The 27,863-nt window shown below is 36.3% G+C and overlaps 1 protein-coding gene and 1 pseudogene across 1 annotated transcript in view; both read left to right on the top strand.

Annotated features, from left to right (window-relative positions):
- The window catches only part of RARB (retinoic acid receptor beta), a 668,790-nt gene that overhangs the window by 301,222 nt on the left and 339,705 nt on the right, over positions 1-27,863 (top strand). Inside the window, exon 4 of the mRNA XM_019745272.2 lies at positions 6,205-6,660. Within this exon, the coding sequence (XP_019600831.1) occupies positions 6,483-6,660 (178 nt within the window). The 5' untranslated portion in view covers positions 6,205-6,482. The remainder of the gene's footprint in view (positions 1-6,204; positions 6,661-27,863) is intronic.
- On the top strand, positions 17,051-20,845 carry LOC141567190 (heterogeneous nuclear ribonucleoprotein A1-like; annotated as a pseudogene).

Below are 27,863 nucleotides of genomic sequence, written 5' to 3'. Positions count from 1 at the left end.
GTTCTTGGCCAAAACACCTATAATAAAAGACAGATTAACAAGAGAAAAATAACAAAAGTCTATTAAAATGTATACCTCATGTTTACATGGAAGATGCCAAGAGGGAAAATGAATAACTCCCAAGGTGGCTTAGAATTCAGGATTCTTGATAGGGAAGGTGGTGGAGGTATGGAGCCTCTTAGTGGGGAGTAAATGATTTTTTAAAAAGATGAATGAGCCCTTAGCCAAATAAGTGGGAGGTATGGTAGTTTGTAACAAAGTATCTTGATATGATATTGACTAGGTTGTCCTCTCTCGTGATAAGAGTCAATATTCACTGGTTGATGCACTCTGATAATTGAGTTCCTTTTGGAGGATCTGTCCTTACATAGATTATGAGAGTTCAGAGAAAGTCTCTCCCTACTTTTGCTGTGTTTTTAAGTGCTTGCGTTTCAAAATAATCAATATACCAAAGCAGTATATTTTGGGGTGGCATTTACTGAACTCCTACTGTCATATTACAAGGTGGCATATTCTGATACCTTTCAAACCCCAAATAAAAAATCTAAAACTAACATTTGGGAAGTCCCACAAAGAGAAGTCCCAGTTAGATCAGTTTTTCATGACACTCACCTCATGACAAGATTTGCTCATGAAAACAGAGCTTGCAATAAGTTTTCCCTTTTTGATATAAATGGACATTTCTAGAACTGGGCAGACAATACAATTGAGAGATGTATATAATATTAAAGGAAATAAAACAACAGAAAAAAGTGAAAAGAAAGAGTCAATGTAGAGAGCAATTAAAAAAATTATTCTTAATATCCTAAAAGATATTCAGACTAGATGAAGCGTCCATGAAAAAAAGTATACATAAAGAAAAAAGAAACTTTTAAATGTTAAAAATATGACAGCATACATATAAAATTCAATAGAGTAATTGGAAGTTAAAAGTGAAGATACCTTGCAGAAAGTAAAATAAATGAATGAAGAAGTACAATATGAGAGAAAATATAATAAAATTAGAGAATCAATTCAGGAAGTCCACTACTAAGATTTCCAAAAGGCAAGGACAAAACGTGTGTTATCAAAAAAAGCATAACATTTTCCCTAGCTGAAGAACATGAGTCATGAGATTAAAGACCTCTACCAAGTGTCTGGCATGATGTAGGAGAAAATCCATAAGGGATAAACAGAAGATTATAAAGGCTTCCAGGAGAATAAAAATGTCACACAAAAAGGATCTGAAAAAAACAATAGTATCAGAAATTCCCAGAGCAATGTAGAAAGCTTGAAAAGTGGTGCAACATACTTTAAAATTTTAATTTAAAAAGTTATTTCCAATCCACAGTTTTATACCTAGCCAAATTATCAAACAGATGGGAAGTGTAGCATAAAAAACATTTTAATACATGCGAAGCCACAAAAAATTTACCTCCCATGCACTATTTCTCAGAAAGCTCCTAGGAAAAAAGCCACCAAGATGGCAAAGTAAACCAAGAAGAAGGAAGACAAGAAAAAGGAAGACATGAACTCCCTAGGAAAGGGAGTTCAAAAAAAAAAGAAAGAACCTATAATAGAAAATCCTACTTTGACATCTATGCATGAGACTAGGAAAGTAGCCAGTCAGTCCTAGGGCAGGAGGAATGTCCCCAATTGTGGTATTCATATATCATATGACATGTGTTGCAAAATTGTCAGAGAGTTGGGAAAGAATTATTCATAGATACAAAAAAATCAAATTAAACAAAGCAGTTATTAACTCAAGGGAAAACCAACAGTTTTATAAAAAAAGAATTGTAAATATAGTACATCATGTCACTCAGCTATAACAATATGTAGTCATAATAATGTAAACCTAATAATATAAATGATTAAATAATTTTCATTTTTTAAATTGTGATGAAATATGTTGGGAGTAAAAGAGGAAGGATAGTTTTGCATTTGTGGGCAATAGCCTAAGAGAACTAAATCATATTTACAGTAGAAATCAATAGATATTATTAAAGAAAAGTTTACAAAATTATAAAAAAAATAGTTTAAGTATGTTACATAGAAACATAAGTAACAGAAAAAAGCCCAGCTAAAATTAGATGTAGTTGCTTGTAGGTAGGAGAGCTTAAGGATAGGGAAGGTAGACTTCTGTTTTTCTTTATTAATCTAAAGAAGGGGTCAGCAAACCATGGTTCATGGGCCAAATTTGGTCAGTTGCAGGTTTTGTAAATAATGTTTTATTGCAATACAGCCATGGCCACTTGTTTATGGATTCTCTGTGGCTGCTTTTATGCCCTAAGAGGTTGCTACAAAAGAGAGTTGAGTGGTTGTGACAGAGACTTTATAGCCAGCAATCTAAAATATTTACTTTCTTTGCAGAAGAAATTTGCCAATCTCATGTCTAGAGCAGTGGTTCTCAAATTTTAGCTGCATCAGAATTATCTGGAGGGCTTATTAGAACACAGTTTACGGGGCCCACTGAGAATTTCTGCTTCTATAGAACTCTGGTGGGGCCGACAGAAACTGCACTTCTAGTAAGTTTCCAGGTGATGCTGATGCTGCTGGTTCAGGGTTTCTGCTTTGAGAACCACTGTTCCAAAGGAACTATTTGGCTTTTTAAAAACTCAAGTGTTAAGTATCATGTTTATAAAATAAATTTTAAGTATGTGTTTAGAAGTATAAGCTTGGAAGCTTGCCGGAAAATTTAAGCTAAAATAAATACAAAACCAACCTCCAGTAATTAAATGTAATAAGAAATAGTGAAAATGTAATTTTTTAAAACTTATATTGGAACAAAAACATTAACAAATTAAACTAGAGAAAATACACTATGTTTTATTGATAGCATTATCTCATAGATACAGGCATAGATGTTAATTTCTGTGACCTGTGCCACTGCATGGTCATGTTATGATCTAAGTAGTTAGTGGGTAGATTACCACCTGTCATTCCACTATTCATTAAAGGCAGACTACTATATAAAAACATCAACTATGCAAACAGTTATTTGAAAATCTTTTTTATTTTCTCCTCTAACATGTTATTTTCAGCATTTTTTTCATATAGTATCTTTTTCTAAAATACTTGTTTTCTGAACAGCACAGTTGAAGAAACTTATTTAAAACCTACTCCTCTTCTCTTGACCCCTTTCACAGATGATGAAACTGATACCTAGGGAACTCTTACGGGTTGTAGCTCCAAGACCTCCTGACCCAGTCCCCACTTCCATCCCCTCTTCCCCCCCACCTCCTGTTTGCTTTCCCTCGGGTGGTGAAGGAAAGAACTCTGAATGAGCCCAAACTCAAATCAGGCTTAAAGAAAAAAAAAGCACTGCTAATACGAGTGACCATCTTTTTTTTCCCTAAAACCCTGAAACAAAGGAAATTCTCTGCTTCCAGGAATAGCCTTAATCAGTCACATATGTGAACACAGACCCAGTAACTGTTCAGTTTTCCACCAACGTAACAGGATTTTCCGACACATTGATTTTTTTTTGCCTATTATCAGTATCAGTATTTTCTTTTTTTTTTTAAAGATCCTAGGCATGGTATCAGACCTTTCAACCAGGCAGGCAGGATGCAGAAAATCTGCAGTGTTTGAAAGCAAAGAGAAATAAAGGATATTGAAGGTAGAAAGAATCCCTGGTTGGTAAAAACAAACAAACAGCTTTAAAAATCTAAGAATTGTGCCCTGAGGGGGTGGGTTTGCTGAACTGTCAGCTCTACCAGTTAATGAGGTAGTTTGTCTAATGGAAACAGAATAGACCATTTATAACAATGCTGGGCTTTGTGTGTGTGATTTAAAAATCAAATTGAGTGGAAATGCAGCAAACACTAAATGACATTGTTTATTTTCTAATTAATTTGGTACAAACTACAAAATACAAGTGTTAAATAGATGGTATGTGATTTTTAGAAGAGAAAGCACTGGAAGGATTCACCTCTCATAGTCCATTTACTTTCTTTTCATCAGAGAAACAAATTGTGCTTTGAAAGCTTGAAAAGGACATTGATATTTTGGATGGGACATCACTTTTGGAGTTAAGTGTGTTACATAAGCGACCCAGGAATGTAGTCTCCTTTGTAAGTTTCCGTGGAGGTCTAGGGAGCCTGAGACCATATGGTCTGACTGTTAATGATGTTCATTTTTAATATTAATAAACCAAGTATTCAATGCCCTGGGGAGGGTGTCAGCTAAGTGAGGACAGCCGCTCACATCACAACTGCTCATGGACTTTTTCCTGTGTGAGGTACAACTAGGACAACAAAGGACTCAGTATAAATATATGCAAAGCATGGTACAGGGGAAAGAGCAGAGATGGTAGAACCAGGCAGATATATAGGTGCAACTCCTGGCTTAGCCACAGGCTGACTGTAATATTGGGGGCAAGTCATTCAAACTCACTGAGACTTAGTTTTCCCATCTAGAAAATAAAGATGATAATAACTGCCTTTTGGGACTATTCTAAGAGCTACAACTTCAAGCTCATAAGTGAAGTGCATGACACACGGTAAAAACATAAATGGAAGTTGCTATTTATTAGAACATTTTGGGGTTTTAATAACCAAACTGGCTAATTTCACAAACTGAGAGATCAGTAAGCTGTCATGAGTCTTTGTTCTCAAATTTATCTAGATCCTACTACCTCTTCTTTTCTTCCATGACAAAAGTTTTAGTCCTCATATCCTTTTCCTAGGAGTACTGTAATGTGTTCTCCTCCCCGCCCTGACCCCAAAGCCACTTGTCCATTCCAGAAAGTTTTGTTCTCAGAAGCATATCATTTGATGGGCTGATACATGTGTTTACAACAAATAGTGTTTACTATGTACCTAGTGTTTACTCTGCACCAGGTACTGTTCTTCTTTTAGTATTACCTCATTTAATCCTTACAACACCCCTCTGAAGTAACACCCCTCTGAAGTATTATTATCCCAATTTTATAATAAAAACTGATATATTGAAAGGTAAGATAGTTGTCCAAGGAACGGAGCCACGATTTGAACCTAGGCGGTCTGGTTCTAGAATTAGGCTCTTAACAACTACTTTATGCTTGCCTTGAGATATTGTTCTTGCTTTGTGCCACATGGGTTTATATTTGAGGCTTCCCATTCAGTGAGGTCCAGAATTGGGGAATTTTACTGAATATCGCCAAGGGAAACCTATGAAGGTCACAGCAAGCCCCACCTAAGAATCTATTTCAGTCTTCTTTCATTCCCAATCTCAAAGAATTATAAATGCTGAGCATCCCTAAAATGTCCATTTTGAGGGACAAGGTAGTTTTATCTGCTGAACAACCTGACCTCAATTAGGAGCTGTTAGAATTAGAAACTCCATGAGAGCAGTAAAAACATTAGCATTGTTCTACTATGTATATTTATCTCTACTGACTACATCAGCACCTACAACATAGCAGTAAGTTAGGATTTGATTGACTGATGGATGATTACACAGATGGACAAATGGATGATGGTTGTATGGATCAATTGATGGATAGATACATGGATGTGTGGGCGATGTGTATACTGTTGATGATAAGGAACTGATATAAAGTATTTCATTGATCTTTGATGGCTGTATCTCTTACTTATCTTTCATTAGATTACAGTTTTCTTCCACAATTATATTTATCTTGTTGGGTATGTCATTCCAAATGGCTGCATTAAAATTCAAACCTGTTCATATGAATTCTATGAATCTTGGAAGACCATAGGTTAGGACAACATTAAACAATCCATTTCTTTAAAAGAAGCAAGAAAATCATTCGTTCATTGCTTCAACCGTTCAGTGACTATTTCTTGAGCATCTGTTGCCTGTCAAGTAATCTTATAGGAGCTTAACATAGCTGTTAACAAAACAAATAAAACTGCCCTCCTGGTGAATACATTCTAATGGGGGAGAGAGATCCAAACAAACATTCTCACGCATGATGGATCATGTTGTTTAAGTGCCCTGGAGAAAAGTTAAGCAAGATGAGGATTATAGGAATGATGGTGGGTGAAGATTGCTATTTGCATCAGATAGAGTTATTTTGAACTTGTACATAAAATGTATTCTATATTAGAATATGAAAGTTTAAGAATATTAAAGTAGTTGAGTGTAAAAGGAACAACTGGGAATAGGACACATAGATTAATAATAGAGATTTTTCAAATAATAGCTTGATTAAGAGGAGAATATTTTTGACTTGTGATATATATATATATAATATACACACTTTTTTTTTTCTTACAGGATTAGCAGCTCCAGACTTTTAAATTCATATCATTTCCCAGCCTTAAACTGAGAAGCTGAACGAAAAAGACATCCTTCCTGTCATCAGCAAAGCAAAATGAGAGGTGGAAAAACCATGTTGGAAAGAAGCAAGGTCATCTGTTGAACTGTCTTGCCTTTGGTCCAGAACACAACTCAGACTCAACTCTTGCCCTGAATTTACATCTCCAACTTTGGTTCAAGGCCTGAAGTGATGTGTTCCCACCTCAGAGCACCTTCCATTCTGTGAGTCCTGAAACATGACCACCAGTAGCCACACATGTCCCGTCCCAGCAGTGAATGGACACATGACTCACTATCCAGCTGCACCCTACCCATTACTCTTTCCACCAGTCATCGGAGGACTTTCCCTGCCTCCTCTCCATGGCCTTCATGGCCACCCTCCTCCAAGTGGATGCAGCACTCCATCACCTGCAAGTAAGTACCACTGGAGTTTGCTCTCTTTTCTCTTGGTTGATTGGCTTAACGGACCTGAGAAAACAGGACAGTTCATATCCAGGGTAAGTTTTCATATGTTGGGTGTTGTTTTCTCTTGGTCTAGAATTGTACTTTTACTTCTATTGGCAGAAATATCATTTGAAACCAGATAAATTGTGAATTTTAGAATTTGGTCCATTCAAAACCACACTGGTATTTTGCTTAATTTCATAAAATGTAAATACAAGTAGTCAGCATATGTGACCAATATACCTGAAGAAATTGGCCACTTGATAAATAATGTGAACAGTGAATTAGAACATGGTACCATAAAAATCACTAATAATAATCCTAGGTTGAACATCAATTTTGGTTGTGAGGTCTCCTTTGAATCTCTTATTCATTTTCCTGGTACTCATAACATCAGTAATTATTCTCAACTTCCCAATGACTTTTGCTACAAATTCATATCACATAAGCTTTTTTAATGTCCTTGATCACTTTTGACGGTACTGAGCTATTTCTTACTTCCAATCTTCTCTAAAATGTTGGGTATAAAGTATTATAAAATAAAAGTAATCAGAGTTAGAATTCTTTAAGACTGATATGACTGACTCATAGGAAGCATCTATACCATGTAATTAAAAAAATCAAGCATGGTTAAGGACAAACTATGGTAGCCAATAAGCTCTCCCACCTTTTAGAAACAGGTTGCCTCATTTGGCATCTGGAGGTAAAAAGGCATATTGATCCCATTGTGCTGTATCAGGTACCTACAGCATGTACTCCAGGTTCTTCCTGGTCTATAGCTCAACAGGAGCATTTCAGAGCTCTTCCTGGTGATTGTGTTGTGTTTTGCTGCTCTTTAAGGAGTTCCTCTAGATATTGGCTTGGTACTTAGAAGTTTTTCTTTTGAAGTATTACCTTGCGTTTTCTGTATTGTGGTCTTTGTACCTTATCTTTGCCCTTCTACTGCATCCTTAGCTCACTGGGAGCAGGGAGTCATCCCACCTAACAAGGATCCCTTAGCTCCTGGTACAGAGCCTTCAGAAATAGTAGGAGATGGCTGTTTAGATGTTTGCATGTTTAAATGAATGGATAGGCAGATAAACAGATGGACAAACAGCCATTTAATGCAGAGATGTTGATTGCAATGACAGTATTATCATGCCTGACGTATGCAGACTTGTCTTCCTTCTTGGAATGACATAATTATAATTCCTCCCCGTATGTATTTTAGATTTCTGGCCAGAGTATGTATATGCTCCATAAAGTCTTTTAAAATGCTTAATAACATTCTGCCTGCATCTGAAGTTCAAATTGAAACTAGATGTAACCAAAGTAGTTTCTTAGCTATCAGGAGAGATGGAAAGAGTACCTGTATTCAAAATATTGTTCCCCCAATGCAAATAGGATAATGAAGTTACTTTCAGCAAACACATGAAGGGGCCTGACTAAATGCTTGCTAAAGCTATAAAAATTTCACCAAAGAGCCTCTGTATCTAATTCCATACCTTAGCCAGCCTGAACGACAGTACTTTCTAATACATTTCTTTCCTCATATCAGAAGTACTCGTATGCATATATTTTGTCGATGTAGTCAAGGAATTAAGACATGAGTATTATTTCCATCCCTTGTTATCTAATCTTACTGATGACAAACTTAGGTAGCTGCAGCCCCTGGGTGCCCACAAGCAAATCCCAGCAACTTTGGGCTTCTTTGGTTACTGATTTTAAGAAAAATGCAGAGCATTGTGAATGGAAGGGTGGGTGAGATCTTTGGGCTGATTTGCACCCATGCACACTTGAACAGGTCCTCAATACACAAAACTATCACCCATCTATTTGCAGATATTGTTAGCTCAAATAATTCTGCAGAGCAGTGCTTGGCATACTATAGCCTATATACCAAATCCAGCCCACCATCTGTTTTTGTAAATAAAGTTCTGTTGGAGCACATCCACACTCATTTGTTTAAATATAGTCTGTGGCTGCCTTCGTGCTACAATGTTAGACACCGTATAACCAAGAAATCATAAAACCTTTGCTCACTTGTTCTTTCCAGAAAAATTTTGCTGACCCCTGTTAAGGAGGTTAAGAGCATTAGGATAGAAGTCAAACCTAGAATCTAGTCAGGCTCTGTCTCTAAGTAATGATATCAGCTCTTCAAATTTCTTCCCCCAATCTGAGTTTCAGTGGCTCAGCATGTATCCTGGATGTGCTGTGCTATATCATATCTAAAGCTCCTTTCACTTCTAAATACAAGGCTATTCTTTTCATTTCACAATGACTAATAAAGCACAACATACCGTGACTATTAGGTTAAATGATATTGCAATTACCGTTTTTCTTGATCAAGATTAGTCAAAATCTTGGCAATTTCATATGTTTCACCCTTTAGAAGGAGAAGGTTTACAGTTCAAAAAAAGTGGGTACAAAATTGATGACAATTTCTGAGGGCCTTGGGGAGAGGGTGCTGAGTAACTGCGTCTTGTAAGGTGGCTGGAGAAAGGAAAGAGTACGAGGTACAGAAAGTTCAGGCTGGAAACTTCAAAGTTCATTTACTTCATAACCCTGGCTAATACCTTCTTTTATTATTTTTTGCTACAAAGCACATGAAAGCCACTCACATGAAAATTATTGAAAGATGCCACAGTTAATATACAGTCTGTTAGTTGGCCCTTGAATACAGAGTTTTCTTCGTTACAGATTGTGTTTTAGAAAGACCAGGGAACAAGGGTAAAGTCGTAAAAGTTACACACAGACTTTCTCTTGGCTAAAAATAAACTGCAAGTTTTATTCATGTACTGAGGTTAATTAGGGAGGTAGCCAAATTCTGTAAAGTCTCGATAACTAGCAAAACACATGCTTGGGTGGAAAAGCCAGCTAATCTGGAATGCAAAGGAAACAAACGTGTTGGGGAATGACTCCAGAAGGAGGGTCATGTCATTGAACTATGGAGTTTGCTGATGCTTCTTTCATTATTTGTCCACATCTAGATTCTTCAGCTCAGAGAGGTAGAATAAATCCTCCTGCCCTGAAACAAGTTTCTTTTAGCACCATGTAATTATAAAGACTCAAGAACCTTCTAACTCAAATGTGAGTGAGAGCAATTTCCATAGCAGCTGTTGATTTACACCCACTCCATACTCTTCCCACCATTCACTCCTGATTCTCTGGTCAGCCTGTTCTGCTAGATTAGAACCTGAACTCTGTGTATTTAACCTGTCTCTACCTATAGTACACACATCCCCATTCCCACATATAAAGATGTCTTTGACCTGACATATCAGTTATTTAACCGCTCTGAATTTCTCTCCCATCGACAATAAAGTATTTTTATTTAAAGAATAGTCTTTTCTAATAATCATATTCAAATCTTTGCAAGGATGAAGTTAGTGTATAAATTAGAAAGAAAAGTTGTATTATAAATGGATAAAATGAAATCATCTCCAAAGCCTTTCAACTCTAGAAGGTGATGAGTCCATGTACGATAGCTCAGATTTTCTTCTGGATCCCATGCTGTTTGCAGGCGAATAGCCCATATTTCCTTGGTTGGTGCCAGTGGTGGACCCTGATCTCTACAGCATGGGATACTTAGCTATTGACCATTTGTGACAATTCAGAGGTAAAAATTTTGCCACTTTTCAGAAACTCTTCCCTCCAGAACCTTCTACTTTAAAGAAAAAAAAAATGATTTGCAGGAAAGAGGTGAACTTAAAGCATCTTCTAAGTGTGCACATTTTTGTCTTTGCATTCTGACTTCATTCTTATATCATGGAGTCTCTATAAGCTTAGAAATCAGGAAACATACAAGAAAAGAGGGAGTTGAAATAGGTAATAAAAGGCTGCCTTGTATTAAGCACCTCCTGTGTAATCCACTGAGCGTTTAATATATATCATTCATAGTCTTTTATAACAGCCTCCTAAACATTGCTTCCAGGGCTTTAGCAGAAGTCCCATTTTATAGATGAAGACCATAAGGTTTAGAGAAAGTCAAGGGCTTACACAGATAGTTAATATTGGAGTCAAATTCCAAGCCCAAATCTTGGATCCCCAAAGTAGGTGTCTTTCCCTGTGTGTTTGGGCAATGAGGCCAACTTAACCCCTCAGATATACACATAGGTCCACTATAGGTTGGTATCTCTTTCCCATGATACTTCAGGGAGTCCTTGGAGATGAAGGATACTTAAAAGACCTTACAACCTCATTAGTGTCACCAACTACTGTGGAAGCAGCTGTCGGTTTTCATCAAAATGGAGAGATGAGGGTGGGCTCCATCGTCAGAGAGTCACTGTGGATGCCTCTACTCAGTTCTGTCCTTTGGGCTGAGAGCTTGTCACCTTCAGGCACGCGTGACTTCCAATGAGAGAGAGGCCTGATACGCTATGCCAGGGAACACTCAAAATTTAATGTTACTGAGCTCTCTGTGAAAGTTGGACAACTGTCCGTCTGTCACTCTTTATGTTCGTTTCATGGCTGCTTGTTCTGTTTTATTGCTGCACATGTGCTTTTTTATAGGTTGTTGTAAGCTGGAAAATATTGTTAAGAGTTTTGGCTTTAGAGCCTCTCTCAAAATGATCTGAGTTTAACTCCAGCATCTTAAAATGAGAGTTCTTTTCCCCTGCTTCTTGAATGATCAGAAAGTGCTCTCCTGTCAAAATCACAAAATAGGGTATTCTCTTTTAAAAAGCCCAACCTTCTGGAGAGACAGACTGTGAGTCTTGGAATTACCAATGACAGGACATAAAATGAGTCTTATTTCTGTATCTTATTTTAAACTAAGAGCAGCCTTGTTACCCAACTTGTCTAAAGCAAAGCCAGACTGGACTTCCTTATTGCATGTTAATGGCAATTGGCCCAGAGGTGTTGAGCGTGTTTTAAATATATGCAGATTGATGGTAACTAAAAGCAACTCATTAATTCCTATCATCCATCACCCTTTGCTCTGTGGTCTTTTTTTCTTTCTACTGCATGTTATATTTGTCCTTAACCATACACAATGACCCTACTAGACAGGGACACATCTAATTTTAAGATGTCTGGGGTTTAGTATGTTGTTGGTATTTAGCGAATACAAAATATGTATGTGTATATATATATTGTATATATGCATCCTTCCCATTTTTAAGCCAAATAAAAATAAGGTAAGGTAAAGTAGAACAACCTTGTTAAAAATTTGAGTAAACTCAGTTATAATAATTTTGCCCATTTCATCTGCCTTTGGACATTGGGTATCTTTGAAGTTCTGAGGCTTAGGGAGGTAAACGCTGTTACCTGAATGTTTTAAAAATAGAGTTTACACTTTTGGGATGACTGAAAAATTCTACTGGTCTTGCATGGGCTTAGAGCCGCGTGTGTATTATGTAAGAGTTTATTCTTTAAAGGAGGACAGGTATTGATTATTTGCATACAGTGCCTCTCTTCCCTAAAAATAAAGGAATCTTTGTGTCTTCTTCTTGATATCTGTATAATTTCCCCAGACTCTGGTTGAGTACAATGTGTAATTCTTTGAACAGTCTTAATGAAGAGCTGGGCTCTTTCTGTTTGTTGAACTTTACCCCAAAGGGATCAAGAGTATGTGAACATGAATTAGGAACAAAAAGATTATTGTTCGATTTTATCAAATTAACAGGAATGCCCAAAGGAGAATCTTAACTCTAGAAATGTGTTCTTAAATGGAAATAGACTTTCAGTCCGTAGAGACTATCATAAAAACAGGAATGGATTTACCTCTAAGTTAGCCTGTCAATGATTATTCCTAGGGAAAGCATGTTTGGAAGAATATATACCAAAAAAAAAAAAAAAAGAAAGGGAAGATTAGAGAAAAGAGAGTGATGGTTTAGAGCTCATATTAGAATTATAGAATTCCTTTTGATATTCTACTTATTAAGTAGTTAAACATACATTTAAAAAAATATTTTGACCCTATGAAAATTGAACTTCTGAAAATTGGAATCATTACAACATTTGGCTATAATATATGAGAATTCCCATGTGTTCCCAATTTCTGTCTTGATGAATTCATCAATCTACAGCTCCTACATATTTCACATGGTATATTTTGCTCCTACTGAAGAAAAATCCCATTCAGATGAACTTGAGTGATGGGAGATTAACCTCTGTGCAGGTAGATGGACATAACGACCAATGGAATTGCCACCAGGTGGCCACCCTCTGGGCCATCTTCAGGATGGATCTCAGGCAGTCCCACAGCAGCTCTGGTGTTTTATGCTGTGTCGTTAAAGTGATACAGCTCCCTATTCTGTCTCTTCTTCTCTGTTTTCCACTTTGGTTCACTCTGACATTTGAATAATTCTTGGTAATTTAAACTAGAAATAGAGGGAAAAGGCAAGGCGGGTGGGAGGGAAAGAGAAAGAAACCGACAGACAGGAAGAAAGACAGAGAGAGACTAATTAATTCTGTTATTTGAGCTCCAGGCCACGTCCAAGAACTTGAGGCCACCAGGCCAACCATGGCCAGGTGGTACTGTCAGCTGTCTTTGCTTTTTTTGTTGTTGTTGTTTTTTTGTGTGTTTTTTTTTACGTTGCCATGAGAATAAGTACAAAAAGTAGCTACCATTTATTAGTGTGCTACAAATGTTCCCTCTATCTGCCAACTGGAAAAGAGAACTAGAAAAACAAAGTCCCAGGTACCATCTTTTGTAAGGTTGCTCAGACAAAAATAGTGGGACTATGTAAGAACTCTTCTTGCTCTGACCAAAGCCAGTCTTCTTTTTACGACTTCGTGTTAGCTGTGGATATCAAGACAATAAAAATATTTTAGAAACACTTTTTCTGTCTTCAAGGAACTTGCACTCCTATTGGGAACTTAAAATCACCTAAAACCATTTGGATCTAAAACCCTGATGCTCTTTGCCCTCGAAGGCCTTGATTTTGTAAAACTTGTAGCATCTCCTCTCACCCACACACCCAGTGTACATACTTTGATTTATCACACATGTCCTTCCTATTCTGCTGTCTTTACTTGTTTTTGAAGCTTTTCCTTTTCTGCTCCTCTGCTAACCTGATGCCTGATACTTATCAGAAACTCATTTAAGGTTTGTGGAATGACTGAATCAGTAGTCCTCACTCGTTGGGAATTTTGAAAATGTCTGGTTATGCTTTGGGATGTCACAGTGAGGGAGCAGGCGAAGAGGCTGAATGTCCTGTACTGTGTGCAATAGTTGCAAATAATAAAGAATTACCTCACATCCTTGATGACTCCCCAATGTCCCACCAGACATTTATGTTAAGAGCCTCCCCAAAATAAATTTGATTAACTAAACCTAAACCATAACTCCATTTTACATATAAATGCAAAATATTGTGTGCTTTGATTATACCCTGAATTATTTAGGACTATAATTGCTGTGTAAGTCAAGTGTAGGTTGATCTTTCGTTTGGAACATTTCTAAGAGTCATCCACCATTTCAGAAAATCATGACACTCATGACAGCTATTCTTGGTATTTGAGTCACCAATACCACACATTTTTATGAATCTGCATTTGTAACTAAAGTATTCACTGTAATTCTGCATATAGGGGAAAGCATCTTACCACTTCTTTAGGCCTGAGAATTTACACATTGAAATGACTATTATTTTATCATAAATTACTTTCTTTGAATTCATCCTGACTATTACAGTCAGGGAATTATATTACCTTATATGAAATTATATGTGTAGGTGGACTATATTATCTATAACTTTCATTTTGAAATAGTAGAACAGGTGTTATAAAATATGTTACTAAAAGAAACATTACATCCAAAATGTTGATTACTGGGATGAATGGATGGATGGATGGATGGATAAACACATGAATGAATCAGTGAAAAAGAACTAACAGTGTTAAGTAAGCTGTTTAGACAGTAAATGATCTAGCTTTTGAGAGGAGAGTAAGGAAGTCTATAAGTGAAATTCACAGGGAGAGGTTTGCATAACCAAATTCAATGATTTTGCATGGCACTGGCAAAAGCCATATGCAGAAGACCCACAGAAAGTAGGAAACTGTTTTAAGTTTCCCATCTTGGATGGCATGTGTTGTTGGCAAAAACGATTCAACCGTACCCTCCATTTCTTGATGTATTACCAGTGTTCCCAAGGTATACAGAATGGTGTCGAATGTATTGTTATTCATAAACTCACCCTTCCAGTATTTATTTAACACATACACGTTAGATATTGCAGTCGGTACTTCAAAGTCTGTCTGATGGTTTTCTGGGTAAATCCATCAGAGTGATTGATTCTCATTTGTGTGTCATGTGAGATTCTATCTCCAATGAGATGCCATTTTAGGATTTACCAGGAAAAACTTATGGGACTTTTACGGATTGAATTGTGTCACCTAAAAAGATGTTGAAGCCCAAACTCCCAGTATCTATGAATGTAACTTTCCTTAGAAATAGGGTCTTCTCAAATGATCAAGTTAAGATGAGGTCATCAGAGTGGGCCCTAATCCAACATGACTGTGTCCTTATAAAAACGGAAAATTTGGACATGGAGATAGAGATACAGGGAGAATGCCAAAGTGAAGGTTGGAGTTACACTGCCACAAGACAAAGAATGCAAAGATTACCAGCAAACCGCCAGAAGCTTGGGTAAAGGCGTGGAACAGACTGTCCCTCAAAGGTCTCAGAAGGAACTAACCCCTCCAGCTCCTTGATTTTGAACTTTTAACCCCCAGAACCTTTTCTGGTACTTTGTTATATAATATAACAGTACATATAATATAATAGTAGCCCTAAGAAACAAATAGGGACTATAACTAAGCACTATACCTTCTTACCACTGAAGAAGAAAAACTATGCTTTTGATCTTTTCCCCCTTTAATGTATCTGATAATTCAGTTTTCTCATAATTTTATCCTCACAGTGACTTTCTTTTCTGTATTATATGGCTTCCTTGGCTGGATGGAACAAATGAATAATGTTTTGAACGTTTTTCTTTTTCTTCATTGTCAATCTTTCTTGATTCTGGCAGATGCAAATCCATTGTCATGAAACACAATGTTTACAATTTTTGAAAGATTAATCTCTATTCCTCTGGCTTTCTTTTGGTACTGTCCTTGGATATTAAACTCCCATCCCCTTTCTTGACCTCCACACGTCTTCTTTAATATCAATTTTACTCTTAATTTTAAAGGCTTTACCTCAAAACTCTGCAGGGTTTCCCATCAGTGTCATATTGGAGCCTGTGGGATTCTCCAGAAGAATCATTCATATTATAAATTCATATTTCAAGTTCCAGTCACTGAGGGATTATTGGTGGCAGTGATCCTATCATTAAAATCATTGGTTATTTATTATCTTGAACATGACTTTGTTGGCTTATCTGGCAATGCCTGCTGCCCTGACTTCAATACTATGTTCCTTCTCCTTTATACTTAGAACTACTCTTGTTATACAATTAGTTCCATACTCTGTGTTCTGGTCTTTACATAGACCCCCATTAGTTCTCCACATCTGGGATCTTTTAGTTCCTTATGACGAAAATCCTTTAAAAACATTTTTGAGGCCACCTAAAGTCGCACCACATGTAAACTCTACCTAAGGATTTTGGGCTTCACTAAACCCTCCCCTCATTAACTTTGCCTTCAATGAAGTGGGTATCTGGGCCACTGTTTTCTTGTATAATAAGATGAATCAAATTTAATAATATGGAAATCTGTATATATAGAGTTACTCTTTTTCAATCTGTTGCCAAAATCTCAGAAAAAAAAACACACATTATACATATGAAAATGACTACTTTCCAATGAGAATGTATATTGTTTAGTACTGAGCTATTGTGCCAAATGCCCATAAGCTTTGCAAATGTTTACGCAAAATAAAAAAATTAGGGCATTTTTGGAACAAGGACAGTGGTCATCTGTCACCCTGTGGACACTGATGACAGTAATAAGTTATTTAGTCTTTATTTCCTGGTTAATCGTGCAATGAGGTGCTGTAAGAGATACTGTTCAGAAACTGCCCCTAACCTCAGGAAGCTTACAGTTGAAGACAAAAGTACTAATTAGGAAATGTTCATCTTGTTGAACCAAAAATGTTGGTAATGCAGATAATTTGGGGGAGATGGCATGGGAGGGTAGGAGTTTGGAAATGGGGCAAGAGATGTTGCTATTTCCAGACCCCAATCTGTGTCCTTGGACATGGTGGTGTTTTGTTTTGTTTCGTTTGTTTGGTTTTGTCTCCGTATGCTTCAGCATCCTTGCCTTTAAAATATGGATGATAATGGTACAAAGTGATTGTGATAAGGTTGTCATCATTTGATACATGTGAACTACTTATAACAATAGAACCTCAATAAATAATAGCAGTCATTGTTAGACTTAGGTGTTCTATAGTCAGAATCTGTCCACTCATAAGAAAAACCTTAGTGGTCACAAGATGATCATTCCGTCACCTGTTCAGTCTAACAATTGCTTCCCAAAAGTACAGGTTGTCCTACATGCACGTGTACTTTTCCATCTTTCTGAAACATCTAGATTAGGCGCATGTAAGTTCTCACTTCACAGTTTCTACCCTGTCAAGACTTTCCTTTAAATTTCAAAGTTCTCCAGGAGGTGCTCCTGAAATTGAGTATTGAAGCGGACTCTTTTTCATGAGTAACCATGGCCTGCTGAGTAATTTTGTGTTTATCACAAAGAGTTCACATCCAAGAAATACATGTGCATTTAAGGTTCTCTTTTTCAGATGAACGGCCTTCAGAGTCAAGGAACTTAGCAAAGGCGGAACCCTCCTTTCTTTCTAGGGCTTCCAGCCTCTCCAGGTCACTTTGTCTCTATGAACCATTTCAAATAATGCTTGATTTAATTTCAGTGATGTTCATAACAAGATTCATTTCTCAAACATTATGATTTTGCTTTTATTAATACCAAGCTACTCTAATGGTAATTGCTTAATTTTTATGAAGTTAGCTAATCCAAAAAAAGACACCTAAAGAAAAAAAAATTAATAATGACATTTCATAGAAGTAAATGGCAATTTATTTAATGATGACCATATGGCTAAAAAGAAAGCAACCCTTCAGCATATTTAGTATACCTTTTTTATCAGAATGGTTTGATAGAATATTTGACAAAACTGGAATTTCCATGCGTTATGATGTAAATTTCTGAGACATGAAGGGACCTTCACATCATTGTTAACTCCTGACCTGACTTCCTGTAAGTAATTTCAGGATTTTTCTTTTCTTCCACAAGATATCTTATTCCAGAAACAAAGTCAAAATAACAAATCAAAGGCTGCATGTGCCACTATTGATAATATTGTTTTGTTCAATTCTGAATCCCCTAATAGGTTTAAGTCTCACAATTAAGTTCATGAACTTGTTGCAATGATGTTGCTAACCGTTTTTGATATCAGAGAGATTATTCATTATGAATTTGTACCAACTGGACAAACAGTTAACCAAGTTTACTATTTGGAAGTGCTGAAAACGCTGCATGAAAAAATTAGACGACCTGAAATTTTTGCGAACAATTCATGGCTCTTGCATCACAGCGACGCACCAGCTCACACAGCACTGCCTGTGAGGGAGTTTTTAGCCAGTAAACAAATAACTGTACTGGAATACCCTCCCTACTCACCTCATCTGGCCCCCAATGACTTCTTTCTTTACTTGAAGATAAAGGAAATATTGAAAGGAAGACATTTGTATGACATTCAGGACATAAAGGATAATATGATGACAGCTCTGATGGCCATTCCAAAAAAAGAATTCCAAAATTGCTTTGAATTGTGGACTAGGCGCTGGCATCAGTGCAGAGCTTCCCAAGGAAAAGTACTTTGAAGGTAACCGTAGTGATATTCAGCAATGGAGTATGTAGCAGTTTTTCTAGGATGAGTTCGTGAAATTAATTGTCTGACCTCGTATACATATTGCTGCAAAAGTTAACGTCATCTTTAGTACTTGCTACAATTTTTGATCCCCACTTTGAGAACAGAAAAGAGATATGTGTCTGATGCTGGGAAGTGCTATGGAGTAATGGAAAAAGACAAGGCTTGACTCTGGGAATCCAGCACTCCCATTGCAAACACAACGAACAATGACAGAATATATAAAAATATACGAAGAATATGTAAAGAACTTCTACAAATCAGAGAAAAAAGACAAATAATCCAAATCAAACATAGACAACAGACTTCATTTTACTAAAAAGAATTAAAATTTCCCATATAAACTTCACATTTCAAATCACAATAACCATGCAATGTCATTTTACATCAAAGTTGCAAAACTTAAGAATGCCAAGTACTGGAAAGTATGTCAATCAACAGATACCCTGGGATTATTGCCCTTGAGAGTGTAAATTGCTATAATCACCTGGAAAATGGCTTAGTACTATCCTTTCAAATCGAACATTCAGATTTCCTGACCAAGCAATTTCTCTCCTAGGGACTATCCTAGAGAAACTCTTTAATATGAATACAGGAGTTCATGTTTAAGAATGTTCATAGTAGCACTGTTCGTAAATTGTAAAAAAAAAAAAAAAAAAAAAAAAATAGATATCATCCAAATATCTATGAACAGATGAATACAAAATTAAATTATGGCATAGTCACTAAATTCAATTGTATTCATCAGTGAAAACAAGTTATAGGCAACAGCATGGGTAGATGATACAAACATAATATTGAGAAAAACAAATTCTTTGAGACTATATATAGGATGCTAATGTTTTATAAATCTAAAAGAAACATTGTTAAAAATATACATATTTGTAATAAAAAATAAACATTAAAAAATCAGGGGAATAATAAAGACAAAATTCAAGATAATAGATATCTCCCAGGGGTAAAAGGGAATAGGCAAGTAGATAGGATAGTGAAAGAGCACATGGGGTGATGCAGCAGAAGGGATAGAGTCCTAATGCTTAAATATTTATTTTTACTAATATACTTTATACAAGATGCATGTATGTACATGCTTCACTTATTTTTGTAGTTATGAAGTGTACATAAAAAGATGAGAAAAAACTATGACTATGACTACATATATCCTTCATGTGTTAGAAATAGACAGGAGAAAGGAAAAGTGGAGAAAAATGGCAATAGCCTGGAACAGAAAATTCTTATATTAAAAAAAAAAAGGTGGAGCAAGCATCGTCCAAGTCTCACCTCCTGTGGTTGTCACATCTAAGTCAGAGTCTCCCAAAGAGCCTGAACACCTGCGGAAGCTCTTCATCGGAGCTTTGGAGCAACCAGCGAGCGTCTGAGGAGCCATTTTGAGCAATGGGGAATGCTCACAGACGGTGGGGTGATGAGAAAGCCAAGCACCAAGTGCTCCAGAGGCTTTCGATTTGTTCCCTGTGCCACTGTGAGGGAGTGGATGCAGCCATGAACCAAGGCCACACACGGTAGAGGGAAGAGTTGTGGAACCAAAGAGGTTTGTCTCAAGAGAAAATTCCCAATGACCTGGTGTGCACAAAACTGTGAAAAAGAGTTTTGTTTGTGGAATTACAGAAGGCACTGAAGAACATCACCTAAGAGATGATTTTGAACAGTTTGAGAAAATGAAGTGATTGAAATCATGACTGACTGAGACAGTGGCAAGAAAATAGGCTCTGCTTTTGTAACTTTTGCTGACCATGACTCTGTAGACAAGATTGTCATTCAAAAATACCATACCCTGAATGGCCACAGCTGTGTAGTAGGGAAAGCCCTATCTAAGCAAGAGACGGCTAGTGCTTCATCCAGCCAAAGAGGTCGAAGTGGTTCTGGAAATTTCAGTGGTGGTCAAGGAGGTGCTTTTGTTGGGCAATCACAGCTTTGGTCCTGGAGGAAACTTCTGTGGTCGAGGTGGCTTTGGTGGCAGTTGTGGTGGAGGGTATGGTGGCAGTGGGCATGGCTACAATGGATTTGGTAGCGATGGAAGCAATTTTGGAGGTGGTAGAAGCTACAATTTTGGCCATTACAACAATCAATCTTCAAATTTTGGACCCATGAAAGGAGGAAACCTTGAAGGCAGAAGCTTTGGCCCCTCTGGTGGTGGAAGCCAATACTTTGCCAAACCATGAAACCAAGGTGACTATGGAGGTTCCAGCAACAGTTGCTATGGCAGTGGCAGAAGGTTTTAATTACTTCTAGGAAACAAAGCTTAGCAGGAGAGGAGAGCCAGAGAAGTGACAGGGAAGCTACAGGTTACAACAGATTTGTGAACTCAGCCAAGCACAGTGGTGGCAGGGTCTAGTGCTACGAATAAGACATGTAAACAATACTCATGTGTATGGGCAAAAAACTTGAGGACTGTATTTTTGACTAATTGTATTACAGGTTATTTTAGTTTCTGTTCTGTGGAAAGTATAAAGCATTCCAACAAAGAGTTTTAATGTTAAAAAGAAAAAAGAAAAAAAGGGCAAGTGGCCAACAAAAGTTTTTTCCAAATTTTAGTCTTAAAAGTAATTGTGCAAATGCAAATTTAAAAATAAAATGCAAATGAAGAGTTTATTCCTTACTTATGAAATGACAAAGACTTAAAAGAAAGATCCCATTGTTTTTCAGGCTACAGAGGAATAAATACTCATATACAACCTTGATGGTGAGAATGAAAATTGATCTATCCTTTCTATGGAATAATTTTGCAGCAAATTACAAAGGCCTTAAAATATTCATAACAATGGCTTTGCATTTGTGCTCCTATGAATTTATTCCTGAGAAGTAAATGTTTTCGTGTGCTTGGGAGAACACAGATATTAGCACAGACATGTTTATAATTTAAATAAAACAAACAACTGGAGACAACCTTCTAGCTAATAAAAAGTGATTAATTAAAATATAGAGAGAATGAAAATAATAAACAATCCTTTAAAATTTTAATGGAGAAATGAATATATAGACATGAAAATGTTCAATAGGAAAAGAAAAGTTATAGAATTAATAGAATTATGTTTTAAGTATTAAGAATATTTAATATTATTCACTTTTAACAGATATATATTGTATATATTTGGGGGTTTTTATGTGGGTTTAGGACAAAGTCTGGGGTGCATATTAATATTTCTTTCTGAGTAATGGGATTATCCATGATGTTTCTTTATCTTTATTCAGTGGTCATGACTATCTTGCTTATCATGGTACCCTCACTACCTAGTTCTTGGCACATAGTAGGTGTTCACTAAATATTTGTTGTATGAATTAAAGCATTAGATAATAACCTGTGGAATTAATTAAAATAAAATAGGGGAGATTTTTATTGAACTAATACAGTTGTATTCCACTGAAACAAATATTCTACATAAATCAGAATCCTTGTCTTCTAAGAGCTAAGTATCACATTGAAGGTATTCATGTCTGATTCCACTTACAAGGGATTAAACCTTCCGAGAGACATTTGCATTTTGAAATGGTAACATTTAAACTAATATCCTGACTCTACAGTGGTAGATTTTCCGAGGAGATAATTTTGGAATGAGAAAGTTTGTACCATTTGGTATGCATGTAATCTATCCATGCCCAAGTCCGCTTCTGTTTCAATAGATTTCAGATAGATTACAAATGTTATTAACATTACTGTCTATAAAAGTAATAATTACCACCTCTATGAAAAACTATATGTGTGATCTCATTTTTCCTACAACAAATATATGAGGTATTTTTTTAAATTAATTTATTTATGTTTATCTTATTTTATTTGGGGAAAAGATTTAGTGACAACTTACAAAAAATTGCATGCACAATTTTTATAAATTGTAAAGAGTCCATTTGGCTTAATAGAAAATAAGTATGAGGAAAATTGGTTGAAACTAATTTGAGGCTGGTGCATTAAAATACATCCTATGAGGTAGGTAATAAATATTGCTCAGATGACCTAAAAGTCTATCCCAAGAAGATAATTCACATGGTCATATAGTTGATAGGGTTCATAAAATGAAGTCACCCAGCCACCCAGAGAAACATAGAAGACTGTATCATGAAGCAAATCCTAATGACATAGTAAATCCAACTCTGTTTACATGTGTTTGTGTTTTTAATAATATAGGCCAAGTTAATCATTCTAAAGCTCAGTCAGTGAAAGCGGGTCCCTGTGGGATCCCACACAATGTCCCCTGGTATTTAGCTTTCTCACAATCTGAACTTAATCCAAAAATAAATATTAGCGTGTCAAGATAAATAAATGGTCTTCATAGCCTTTAGGCATTTCTCCATAAAAACTGTTTTCCTCGGCCAAGGATTTTTGCAAACATTGAGAAGCCATGAATTTGAGGTTACACTCCCTTGATGAGGATCTGAGGAGCTGAAGGCCTACCCCACCCCTAGGAACAGGGTTTTTACTCACAGAACAATTTTGAATCAGCTCCAACAGACACCAGGTCATGGCAAAGGTAGAGCAGCATGTTTAAAAGCATAGACTTTGGGGTCAGAAACACCTCCATTGTGTCCCAGATGTGTGACCCTTAGATAAATCACCTCACCTCTTGTCTGTCCTCCTGGCATTGTTATGCCCAAGTTTTATCTGCTTGGAAGTAGGGCTAGTGTGAAGACTGAATAAAAGGATGGTTGGGAGGTACTTTGCATAGAGCCTTAATTAGGTCCAATTTATTCCTTAGCATGGGTTGGTTTATTTAATAGGGAGGTAAGGAGTTGGGGAAGAAGAGATACATGAAGAACTTGAAGATAAAGTAGAAGGAAAATAATAATATCTAGAACAAAGACTCTTTCTCATCGAAGAAAAACTACCTCAGCAGAAACCAATGAATTTTCCTCAATCAGATTAATTTTCTTTGGACGCTGGAAGGAATAGTCAATGAATGTACTCTCATGTTCCCTTACCTCTCTCATTCCCAGGCCCCAGACACACACATTCAACAAAAACACTAATGGGAGATTCTTTTCTGTTTGTTTGTTTGTTTCCAAATGATAATGTGGTCTTTTGTGTAGTCATTAAGGTACTGCTTTGTACAACAATATGTTGTTTTTATTTGGGGGGAAATATGAAGTATTTCCTAATCTTGTGGCTCTTGCATTGCAGAGCACAGCAGGAGATGTTTAACTGGCAAGTACTCTCTGAGGTCACAATGTGCTACATTTTTTCATGGAAAGCTTCAACTGCTCAACTAAAGAATGAGTTTCTTTAACAGGCAAATGAAAAAGAGACTGTCAGGTGATTCCTTGAGGTATGCTTAATTAATTCCAATCTATTAATGACGGCAATTTTCTAGTTTCAAATGATAAATGGCATCCCTTTCTAAAAGGCATCTCACAGAGAAAGGATCTTCTCCCCACTCCCAGATTTTTTTTTTCCTTTGTCTGTCCATTGCTGCTCAGAATGAGCTTACATCAGTAATAGTCATAATGATTTACAAAAGTAACTCCTGTCTAATCAGTTGGGACCTGGAGTTTTTATGATATTGCCAGATGTGCCATCAAAAAAAATCATCCGGTTCAGAAACTTGTGATAAATCCAGTCAGAGTCAATTAATTCCCTGAAGGCAACTGGTTGGTTGGTTTGTATGTATTTGTGTTAGGGGCCTCACCCATTTTCTTCCTATTCTCTTTATCTGCCTTTCCATTGTGTAGAAGACAAAAAAAAAATAAAAAATCTATAAATACAAAATTACTGGGAGGTTGGCATATATTAGAGACCCTAGCACAACAATTGTTTCTCTCATGTATTAAAAAGACATTTCAGTCCAACAAAAAGGGGAGGAGGAGAAAGTTTGAAAAGACCCACACAATCATATTTCTCATATAGACTCTGTCTGTCACTCACAATGCTGATGCCAACATTGCATAAATACTCAGACGTTGCCTGTGGGATAATTCTCTCCCCTCTTTGATGAAAGTTCCCCTCAGAATTCATGTTTGCTTGCTCTGGACCCTCATCACATGAGTTTTATATCTCTAAGAAATAATTTTGGTGATTTTACCTCATAATGTGGTCAGTGGTTTAAACATGTATTCCTCCCTCAAAATAGTCAACTAGTTAAGAATAAGTCCCATATTATCTCCAAATTCCCTTAGGATGGTGCCTTTCACCAGGGGAGTCTCACTAATTTTGTTGAATGAGGGAAAGAATCCAAAAATGGATGAATATGGGTTTTCATTCCAAAGCTTGAGGGGGAATAAATGGAAAGATCCTACTGAGATTTTAAACCACTTTTCTGGATTGTGTTACAGTAACTAAGCTGGGCAGTAACGGGGTAACTTGCATTGGGGGAAGACTTTAACTTGATTTATACTTTCTTGCAAGATCTTGAAATGGTACCTCCCAAACTCTATATTCCTAAATTATGGTCTCTCGGTGGAGATTAAAATATCTATAATCCAGTGTAACAAGACACAATTGTGTGCACTGATGACAAATTAAATCTTTGGGGGAAAAAATTTCCCTATATTGTCTCTGATTACATAATCAAGGAATCTTATGAATTTGCTGATGTGCAGATTTTTCTTTAATGTAAGCAAGCAAGGAAGGGTGGCTTGGAAACGTGGAGAAAAAGAAGGGGGTTGGGAATGTGGAGTCTCTTAGGGGAAGAGACTGGGTGTTGACTTAATACAGAGTCACAGCAGTTATTCCGGAAGCACTTATTTAAACAGCTTTGCAGAAGTGCAACAATGACTGAGCTTTGAATGTTCAAAATCTAATATTTACACAGTTCTTCATCTTTGGGTCTTATAGGGCATAAAGATAGTATCTTTGCCCAGGGACTTTGTGAATATCAGAATAGGAATCAGAAAACTTTTTGCTGTGATTCTTTAAGTTCAATTAAATAATGTCTCAGAGTTGAATAGAGATCAAACAGAGTGAAGCACCGTACCGTCTTGGGGCCCCTCATGCACTAATTTTTCCCCAGATTTCCTGCTACCCTTTTAAAAGATTTTGCTTGGTGGAAATCAATGTAATTGTTTTAAAAACTGTTGGTCAGTCATCTTGTGGAGTTAGCTAGGTTTTCAGGGACAATACAATACACACACACAAAAAAACCTGTTAGATATTAGCCACTAAAGTTAGATTATTTTCTCATATTTATTATTAGATACAATAGCCTATAGTTTATTTTTATACATGCATTTATTGAATAGAAATAGCTCATAAATGTTCTAATATTGAGACATCAGAATGTATCAGGATGTAATTTATCTAAAATATTAAAATTAAACTGGAAAATTAAACTTTATTTTCCCACTTTTATTTTCATCTTGATCCATATGCAGCCAAATTTTATATCATTGTAGTCATAAAGCAAAGACAATTTTTACTTATGGTTTCTGTTTTTTTCTATTCCAAATGCATGCTGCTTGTTGCTCTGTTGGAGGTTGCTGAGGACATAGCTTGCTATATATGGCATTACACAGTTCTCTTTATGATCCATTATAGAGGAGAGATCTTTTCTATTTTCTATAACACAAATAATCATGAAAGTGAGCAAAAAAAAAGTTGTGTGTTTTTTTTTTTTAGTTGTTTTTTTTCTTATGACCATGGGGACCCATTTGATGATCACATCTTCCTTTTTTTACATTGCTACCTAGCAGGCTTAGAATCACCTTTGTAGTCCACCTGAAATATAGGATTTACGAGACATATTTTCCAGTCTTAACTCCCTTTGTACATCACACTTTCTTTTCCTCATTCAATTTTACATTTTCAACCAATTTGTTGTTTTCTTTCCGTTCATTTTATGTCATATAAGGCACTTATAACATTCTTTATACAAGATATTATTTCTTTTATTATTATAGTATATGCTTCAGAATTATTGTTTTACTCTCTGTATGATATTCTATGGAGTAGAGGTAAACCATTATATGCATCTTTAGCACTTAAGTGGTTTCTATTTTATCTATTGCTACACAAAATTATAACTTTTATATCTGAGTATCTTCTTTCCCCCATTTAAAACAAATTGGTTACTTTGGATAAATTTTCAAGAATGATATGACTTGTTCAAAAGTTAAATGCTGACAATTAATGTCAATCCATTTGTGTCCTGTTTTGAAAGTAGAGGGAGGATTAATCCACAGTAAATCTGTATTTACAAGTAGATTAAATGATATAATTATTACCGAAAATTTACTTCTCACAGGAAGTAATTGGAATTTCATGTTCCAGCCTGCTCAGTGAATATATCATTTCTGTGCAGAATTAGGTCAAAATGAATCTGGGCTTCAAAAATGTGAACACAGTGGAAATACCCTCCTTGATTCATAAAAGAGAAATTATTGAAATTAAGATACATCTACTCAATAAAATAATAGACACTAAAAGTAAGCTTTTAGTATGCTTATAATAAGAATTAAAACTTTTTTTTTATAAAGAACCTATTATGCTCTTTACTAATTTAGCATTTAGTAACTCTCTTCACCCATCTATGTTTTCCATCAGTGGTTCTTAACTGGGGGGTGGAACTGTCCCCCAGAAAGCATTGGAAATATGTGGGAATTGTTTGGTTTGTCATTTACAACTGAGGACTGCCACTGGTAACTAATGAATGCCAGCCAAGGATGTTCAACCTCTGTCAATATCTGTATTGCACTAGACAATCCTGTGCCACAAAACAAAACAAAAAACTTGTTCTGCTCAAAATGCTAGCAGTCTGCATTGAGAAACACAAGTGTCTATAGATTTGGTCTCACTGAGGGTTGAGAGCAGATGATTGACTTGGTGCTTGGTCCGCTGTAAACAAACACTGAGCACCTACTGTGTGCCAGTCACTCTTCTACATACTCAGAATATATGTACATCAGAGAATGAAGCAAAGACTCAGTCCCACATGAAAGTCACATTCTAAAAAGAGGCTCTTAATAAATGTTGCTTCAGGCATATAGTTGGAAAAGCAATATGTAAAATTTCATTCACTATATGGCTGAATAAATAAGCAAAAGGAAACTTTGAGTTGCAGGGATGGAGGTCTCAAGTGGTAGCTAACATAGCAAGCAATAGAAAAGCATTACATCACTTGTTCCATCGAACCCTGCTTTTGATCTTGACTGTTTTGGCTTAGTGTGTGTCTCCCTTTTCACTTATCCCGGCTTCTCCCAAACTCTTGATTTCACATTCTGCCTAATCCAAAGAAAATTAATTTCTCATGGAATGGAGTCCGACCTCCCTTTGGTATTTATATACCTCAAAGATTGTTCCAATGTAGAAAGAAGTCTTTAAAAAATCAACTTTAAAGCAAAAAACAAATCTGTCTGCCCTGGTGTAAAAAGATAAGAACATTAAAAGTTCAGAAATCACTTCTCTGTTCCATCAAATCAC

This window comes from Rhinolophus sinicus, linkage group LG10, assembly GCF_036562045.2.
Source record: "Rhinolophus sinicus isolate RSC01 linkage group LG10, ASM3656204v1, whole genome shotgun sequence".
Taxonomy (NCBI): Eukaryota; Metazoa; Chordata; class Mammalia; order Chiroptera; family Rhinolophidae; genus Rhinolophus; species Rhinolophus sinicus.
Note: the sequence above shows the minus strand (reverse complement) of the source record. Positions and strands in the feature narration are given on the sequence as shown.